We start from the raw sequence: 9000 nt of genomic DNA on the forward strand, positions 1-9000 counted from the left end.
TACAAGCTACTTAAAGGTATAAAACCAAATATTTCTTATTTTTTCGTTTTCGATTGAAAATGTTTTATTTTAAATAATAAAAAGGACAATCTTGGTAAATTTGATGTTAAGTCGGATAAATGGATATTCTTAGGATACTCATCTACGAGTAAAGCTTATAGAGTTTATAGTCTTAGAACTGTTTCTATAAAAGAATCTATTCATGTTGCATTTGATGAGACCTCACCCCAAAAGACAGGTAAAAATATTTGTTTTGATGTTTCAGGTGTGATAACGGAAAAGTAGATCAACGATGAAAGTTTCAAAGAGAATCCTACTCCTTTAACAAAGGACGAGGACATTATTGAAGATAAAGAGGAAAACTTACGTGAGGATAAAAACAAGAGACCTCGAACTAGCTGTCTCAAGATTGGGCGATCACAAAAGATCACCTGTTAGATCAAATTCTGAGAGATATCAAAAGACGTGTAAGTACTAGATCACATGTTAATAATTTCTGTAAATACTCTGCTTTCATTTCTTAGAGTGAACCTAAATCGATATTTGATGTCGTACTTGATGAAGGATGCTTACTCGCTATGCAAGAAGAACTAATCTAATTTAAATGTAACGACGTTTGGGACCTAGTTCCACGTCCAGTTGATAAAACTACCATTAACATTAGATGGGTAATTAGGAACAAAACGGATCAAAATGATGTAATTACTAGAAATAAAGCAAGGTTAGTCGCAAATGGATATTGTCAAGTGGAAGGAATAAACTACGAGGAGACTTATGCTCCTGTAGCTCATCTAGAAGTTATTAGACTCCTTTTGACATTTGCTTGTTGCCTGGATTTTAAGCTTTATCAAATTGATATTAAATAGGCTTTACTTAACGGTCATATAAACAAAGAGGTGTATGTCTCACAACTCCCTAAATTTTGAAGATCACGATAATCCTAACCATGTTTTCAAACTGAAAAGAGCCATATATGGTCTCAAATAATCTCCTAGAGATTGGTATAAACGATTAAGTAAATTTTTAATCAAACAAGGATTAAATCTTGATAAATTCGATACCACTTTATTTAATAGACGTAAAACAACGCATATTCTTTTAGTTCAAATATATGTAGATGATATCATATCTATTACATGAGTTAGTAGTTCTTATATAGCTATTAAAGAGATAACAACCAACTAACTAGATAACAAACTTTAGTATTACATGAGTTAGTAGTTCTTATACAGCTATTCAAGAGATATCAACAAACATAGATAACAAACTTTAGGAACTACTCCCTCCGTCTCATAATAAATGCCTCATTTACACTTTTTCTATGTGTCAAAATAAATATCTCTTTAGAATACCAATGTAACATTTATTATTTTTTTCCACTACTATACCCCTATATATTAACTTTCACGTTTTCCAACTACTCCTCTACCTATAATAAATAAGGGTATTTTAGTAAATGATATTAAATTTATCATTAAAATCAACACATCTAATCATTTTCTTAAGAATCGTGAAAAGTTCAAATAAGACATTTATTATGAGACGGAGGGAGTAAATAACTTACTCTCTAAGTTAGTTATTGTCACTAGTGTTTTGTAACTTCAACTAAATCACCATTCACATGCCGCCAATATACTTTCCAAATTAGAGAAAACTCTCTCCTATCTTTGGTTCCAAAAAATTCCATACTTTATATATTTTGCACCAAGTATCCACGCTTAAAAGTTTGTTATTAGTAATTATTATCATCTAATAAAAGGTAAGGGATAATCTCCTTTGTTTTTTCTCTTCTCTTGTTCCCTCTCATTACTCCATCTCATTTAATAAAAAAAGAAAAAGATAGTAAAATTAAGAGAGAAATATAGTTGTGACAGAGTCGAACAACTTAAACTACCTCAAACCCCTAATTCTACCTAAGCATGGCCACTTCTATTATGCTATCCACCTCTTTCTCTCCCACATATCATCCATCCCTTTTCCGTCCCTCTTCTTCCATTCCACCCTCCAAACCAAAACTCACTTCACATTCCTTCCCTAATCCCCCATGTTGGAACACAAAACCACTCTCTTTGCATCACACCTTCAACTTCACCTCCCTCGCTCGCTCTCTAACAAAGGACCAAGAAAACTCAACCCTCGTCGGCGAGGATTCCGCAGTATTCGATTTAACCAAACAGAAAATATCCTCCTGGATTTACTTCACCGCAGTTTTAGGAATCGTTCTCTTCGTTCTAAATGTAGCTTGGATCGATAATTCAACTGGCTTCAGCAAAGCCTTCGTCGATGCTGTTTCACGGCTTTCCGATTCTCACGAGGTGGTAATGTTGATCCTATTTCTCATATTCGCTGTTTTCCACAGCGGCATGGCTAGCCTCCGCGACGCCGGCGAGAAACTCATCGGAGAAAGAGCTTTTCGTGTTATTTTTGCCGGGATATCACTACCTTTGGCTGTCACTACTGTTGTAAGTTTTTGCTTTATTTTGATTTGATAATGGAAGAACAAAAGTTGATTCGAAACTAACTTCATTTTCCGTCAATGGAATCATGATGCAGGTGTATTTTATTAACCATAGATATGATGGAGTTCAACTCTGGCAGCTTCAGAGTATTCCTGGGATTCATTCATTTCTGTGGCTTTCAAATTTCATATCTTTCTTTTTCTTATATCCTTCAACCTTTAATCTCTTAGAGGTTGCAGCAGTTGATAAGCCTAAAGTACATCTTTGGGAAACTGGCATCATAAGAATTACCAGGCATCCACAGGTATTAGTCTTATTAAGTATTAACACTCTATACAACTGAGTTCGAGGATCCACTTGATTTTTATGGTTTTCATCATTGTTTTAAATTGTGATTGCGGCCGTTGCGACGTGATTTTTAATTGGGAGGTGTTTGAATCATGGTTTTAAATTGCGGACGCAGATGCAGTTGTTGTTGCAAGTGTTGTGATTGCGATCATTGCGGCTGCTGTGGTGCGCATTGTTGTGTGGCGTGAATTTTGATTAAGAGATGTTTGAAATAAGATGTTTAAAAACACTTAATTTTAAGATTTTTCATTACATCTCAAGTAAATTAAGTTTTTGGCTTATGAAAATTTGAGATTTTATGAAAATACTTGTAAGAATATGGGTGAAATTGCCTGATGTGGTTTCTAATATGGTCGGATGCATGATCTTAAATCACACCGCAATTGCGATCCGATGTAGTTACGGAGGCTACCGCATCCACAATATTGCGACCACAGTTGTGGCTGCGGAGTGCAATTTAAAACCTTGGTTTGAATACACTGTTGAAAAACACTTAATGTTAAGATTTTTCTTGACAACATAAGTAAATCGAGCTTTGGGATTATGAAATTTTGAGTTTTGATGTAAATACTTGAATAAACATGGACTAAGTTGTCTGAAGCAATTCCTAATTCAGCCAGATGCGTAATTTTAATTCACACTCCAATTGCGGTCTGATGTGGAGACTACCACATCAGCAATATTGCGGCCGCAACTGCAATTGCGGATGGCTTAAAACCATGGTTTTCATAGCTTGGGCCAATAATTAATCTGCTTCCAATTCAAGTCTCGAATTTTTCTCAACGAGACTCTTGCTTTTCTAGATGAAAACTAACATGGTTGGAATTTTTCATAACAAGACTCTTGATTTTCTAGATGAAAACTAACATGGTTTGAACATTACTAATACCTTATATCTATATGTTAAGAGTAGCATTATATCCTCTTAAAACATCCTCAAATACTTGTATAAATAGATATGATTGACACCTTTTCTATTTAGACCCATTTATTTCGTTCTGTCTCGATTGCTGAGCGAAGGATCTGTTTTGTTCTTCAGTTGGTTGGGCAGGTAATCTGGTGTCTTGCTCATACGATTTGGATTGGAAATTCAGTGGCTGTTGCAGCTTCAATTGGCTTAATTTCACATCATCTATTTGGTGCTTGGAATGGAGATAGACGATTGGCTATAAGATTCGGAGAAGATTTTGAGAAAGTTAAGTGCCGAACAAGTATTGTTCCATTTGCAGCAATCCTTGATGGCCGTCAAAGATTACCCGAAGATTTCTACAAGGAGTTTATTCGATTGCCATACTTAGCAATTACTGCAGTAACACTAGGAGCTTACTTTGCACATCCCCTTATGCAGACTGCTAGCTACAACCTCCATTGGTAGGTGGAAACAAAACACTATGTCCTTTTCATGTAAAATCTAATGTTTAGGAGGGAAACTCTAATGCCATGTGCTGTAATGTGCTTCAATAGACAGGGATGAAAAATCAGAGAAAAGAAAATATGAGTAATAGGAAGAGATAAACAGAAAATCCGACAGATTGTGCGCTTCTGTAAACCCGGTCTCTTAGTTTGATGACCAAGAAACACGGTCCGTCACTCTGTATACCATAAACCATGTATTATAGTGCACAATGACATTTCATAGATAACTTGTAACTAAAATTTATAGATGATTTGTAACTTAAAAATTTATAGTTTAACTGTTACATTTTGTTATGAATGAGTTACACTGCCATAGATCCTATGAAGCTGTGATCCGTGTTAGAATCACCCATAAAAGCATAAGATTCACTTAGCTGTAAAAATGAAATCCTCGCATAAGATTCTATATCGTTCAGAAGAAACATATAAAAAAGACTTCCCAACTTGTTTTCACATTAAAGTTATATTTTAACACAATGTCACAATCCATAGTTTTATAGAATTTGAGAATGTTATCTATTTAAAAGTAGATACAGATATAGAAATAATACATTACATCATGGAGCACCCAAAGTTGTTATTCTTATTGGAATCACAGCCATAGAGATACTGACCAATCTTGCAATACAAGATTTTAGGTGAAAGCTGATTCATCAAAAAATTCCTCAAGTTGAATGATGTGATATAAGTTTTTGAAGTATTAACATTGTGGAGGAAATGGTACCCATCCCACTAAGAAGAAACCCAAATATGACTAAAAAAATATTAAGGACTAAGAGAAACCTTGTAATGTTACCCCAAAAGATCTTCAAATAGAAAACACATGGAAAAACCAAACAAATGGCTACACTAACTAGTGAACCAGTGAGGCTAAGTACATGTTCAAAATATGGCACTGATAGAGCAAGGGCTAGTATGGTCAATAGCAAAAATGAAGCCACACAACCCCTTATTACCAATTTTGTCCTCGCATTCAAAGAATTTGGAAGTGTATGCTCAAGATGAATTGCAAAGGGTGCAAATTCAAGTGCATATTTAGTCATTGGTGTCAACACTGTTGCCCAAAGAGCAATCTTTGTTATAATTTGATTTGGTGGCATGCTGAGAGTTATCTGAGATTGAACATCATTTCCATACATTTTTGCACCCATGAATCCCATTGAGGTGTAAAGTACTGTAACAATAGTGAAGCTCACCATTGAAACCTGAATTTCACAAACCAAAGATAGTTTTATTTAGTAAACAACTTATAATTCTATCAAAAAATAATGTTAAAAAGATTATCATATTATATATACCTTGGTGAACTTGGAGGGATCTTTCATGGATTTATACAAATCAGGGAACACAATATGTCCTCCTAAACCAAAGACATAAAGGCCAGATATTGATGGAATATTATGTAGCTTGAAGATAGGTATACTATGATTATTACTACCTTCACCTCCTCCGAAAATCGCAGTGGCGGCTACACACACGAAAATGAGAAGAGACATAACAATTCCACCAGTTGAAAGGAAAGATATAGACGACATATCTCTGATCCACAAACTAGGCAAAGCAATCAAAATTGCCACCAAGGTTAGGATTTGCGACGTTGTTAATGTAGCAAATTTCATCTTTAGATGAGTCCCTGTAAAAACTGTGATCAAGTTATCATGTAATGAGATGGTATAGGATACAAGTGCCATGAAGATTTCCATGTAGATGAATGTTGCAACCAGGTATCTTCCTTTTGTTCCAAATGCTTGATTCCCAATATCCACATAACTTGTTAACTTTGGATTCTTTTCAAGACATTTTCCAAGTATGTGAGATGTATAAGCACATATTACCCCAAGTCCTATAAGCAATAATGCAGATGCCCAACCTCCTTTTTCAACAGCATAAGGAGTTGATAATTGCCCCAAACCTGAAATTATACAGTGTATATCATGCCTTCAAATATTTTCAGTTTCTTGCAACGCAAGGAATAACAAATATAGAAACAATATGCAAAATTTACCTATGAGCATTCCCACCATGTTGATAACAGCATGCACAAAAGAACTATCAGCGTTAGCGTCATGCTTAGAATCGACATGAGCGCCTTCTGCAGTAGCACTGTTCTTTCTATCCTCGACAACGATGTGATCACAATCGTTGCAGTTTGGCAACTGCACAGGCAAAGCTACTGAGTTTTCACCATGTTCACTTCTTTGTTTGATGCAGTAGTTCGATCGAAGGGATAAGATTTTCCTTAAGGATTTCAGCATCTTTCACTGAAGTAAGTTACTAAGGTCTGTTAATAGAACCTGCTAACCAAATGGCATGCAACGTGAATATTTATAGTTGGATAAATATTTGTTTATTTGGCCATATCCTTTTGTTGATAAAGAATCAAATCCAATTCAAAAACGTGACGCTAACTTTAATTTAATCTTGCAAGAAAATATAATAACAGTAGTGAGAATGAATATATGAAGATATCACATTATTGGTAAGTGCGGTGTCATATCGTATCGAATGCACTCTGCATAAAACAATATGAAGTGTGAATATATGACGATATGTTCTCCCTCTAGTATTTTGTAACCTAAAAAGTAGGGAAGTTGATAAAATCAGAACTTGGATGTGTTATTTCATTCTGTTGCCAAGTATTTGGAATCACATTCTCAACATATTTTTCAACTTTTCTATTTCCAAAAGTCTCTCTCCATGACATCATAAGAGAAGTGTGTTTTTTAAAGTTTGAAATAACCATTATAAACTCGAATTTTTTTCTTCAAATGCCACAGCCTTGAAACAAAATACCACAAATGCCACGGTTTGAAAATTAAATTTTTAGAATGTCACATTTCTCAGGTCTTCTGTCAAATGAAATGGCATAAGGGACATAAGGGACCCACATTTTTTATAATCCTGTAGACATCTCCAAATGAGATGGCAGGGCCCCCATCATTTTGCCGCTTAGTAGACTTAAGCCATCTCATTTGACGGAAATCTACTGAACTATAAAAATGTGGATCCTTACACTATTTTATTTGGCGGAAGACCTCATAAGTGTGACATTTTAGAAATTTATTTTCAAACCGTGACATTTGTGGTATCTTGTATCAAGGATGTGACATTTGAAGAAAAAAATTCTATAAACTCACACAAAATTCTGATCCCAAATTGAATGACACGAAATTTACATTCCAATTTCATTATGCTCTTATTGATTGCATTCATTGAGATTTGATTTTTTTATTTTTTATAAACGATTGATTTTCTTCTTCTAATTTTTTGTTGGGCTAAATATTCCATTTCGTAGTGTTTGAGAAGGAAATTCATTTTATTTAGGTAGAAGGGAATTTCATTTCGCTAACGGTGTACAAAGATACCATAATAAGGATTTCATTTAAAAAAAGGGAAAGATACGATTTAGTTGAAAACGGAACATGACGTATATCCAACTAATTGTTAAAGGAAAAGGTTAATCCAACTAAATAATAAGTGCATGTGCTAGTAGTACTATTTATTCTAGATCTAGCTACTTAGTATTAATGAATAATGATATTATTATTCTAAAAAATATCATAAGGCATTCTCTAATCTTGTCAAAAAATAATATTCACTCTTTATTCTAACTAATTGTGATTTGGACAAATCTCTTTCGATGTTATTGACTATGATAGATCTTATCATTTAGGGTTTAGACGATCAAATTAATGACGATCGTAAGTGTGAAGTTTAGAGTTTTAAAATTTTGATTTATAGTTCCTCTTTTATAACACAATTTTATAACTTTATATTCATGACAAATCTTACAAGATGAGTACTATTTGACGATTTTTAAAGATCAGTTGACTCTTATTAGTGTACTCCTAAAGTAAGAGCATCTTAAGGTTCTAAGGAAATATAACCTTCTTATAGTTGCCTTAGTGGACTAACTTTAATGGAAACAACTAACCATCCTATGTGTTTGGAAGTTTATTATTATAAATGAACACCTGTTGACTAAGTAAGTTGTTTTGGCACAAACTTTACCCTAAAAACTCAATGACAAATAAACGATCAAATGCGTATTTACCGTTAGTCTTTTGTAAAACTCATTAAAGTGATCTAAAACGGTCCCGACATCCACCATACATTGACCTCAAAATTTGTAGTTTGTTATTGTCATGAAAATCTTCACTAGTTGATGATAATTGAACAATATTAGAACCTTCTAAAATATATAAGACACATATTTTAGACCCTTTATCTATGATCACTTCACTATGTGAAATCTTTAACACCATGTTCAACTCTAGTGCAATATCTTAGATCATCAAACATGCTTATGGATAACAAATTTCGCTTGAGTTCTGAAATATACCTCACATTATGAAGAAAAAACTCAGGATCATTGAAAAATTTAAGTCTCACCAAACCAATACCATAAATCTTGCAAGCCTTATTGTCACCAAGGAGAATTAATCCCCCTTGATTTAGCTTCAATGTCTCAAAGTATTATTTTCTTTGGCACGTGTGATACATGCAACCTGAGTCCATAACCCAACCCCCTTCAGTCTCCAAATTCGAAATTGCTAATTCACCAACACTCTAATAACTATCCTCATCTAAGACAACTTCAATCTGAACATAATCATCATTGCCCCTCCTCTCGAGACAATCCCTCGTGAAGTGACTAGGTTTCTGACAAGTAAAATTTTTTACCTTAGAATTGCCAAACCACTTTGATTTGGACATTCCTTTACGCTCATTTCCTCCTCTTGAGACACTTAAGCCTTCACCGCTATCATCAATCTTC

At 34.2% G+C, this 9000-nt stretch overlaps 2 protein-coding genes across 2 annotated transcripts; one reads left to right on the forward strand and one right to left on the reverse strand.

Annotated features, from left to right (window-relative positions):
* Positions 1-1749: 1749 nt before the first annotated feature.
* LOC131661564 (15-cis-zeta-carotene isomerase, chloroplastic-like) lies at positions 1750-4531 on the forward strand. The gene is made up of 3 exons (XM_058931147.1): positions 1750-2462; positions 2554-2763; positions 3847-4531. Exons 1-3 carry the CDS (start codon positions 1920-1922, stop codon positions 4180-4182), a joined length of 1089 nt encoding a protein of 362 aa, XP_058787130.1. The 5' UTR covers positions 1750-1919; the 3' UTR covers positions 4183-4531.
* A 118-nt stretch (positions 4532-4649) lies between these two features.
* Positions 4650-6525, reverse strand: LOC131661563 (amino acid transporter AVT1H-like). The gene is made up of 3 exons (XM_058931146.1): positions 6229-6525; positions 5522-6135; positions 4650-5428 (listed from the first exon to the last, which is right to left on the reverse strand). Exons 1-3 carry the CDS (start codon positions 6476-6478, stop codon positions 4889-4891), a joined length of 1404 nt encoding a protein of 467 aa, XP_058787129.1. The 5' UTR covers positions 6479-6525; the 3' UTR covers positions 4650-4888.
* Positions 6526-9000: the final 2475 nt, after the last annotated feature.

This window comes from Vicia villosa, linkage group LG3, assembly GCF_029867415.1.
Source record: "Vicia villosa cultivar HV-30 ecotype Madison, WI linkage group LG3, Vvil1.0, whole genome shotgun sequence".
Classification (NCBI taxonomy): Eukaryota; Viridiplantae; Streptophyta; class Magnoliopsida; order Fabales; family Fabaceae; genus Vicia; species Vicia villosa.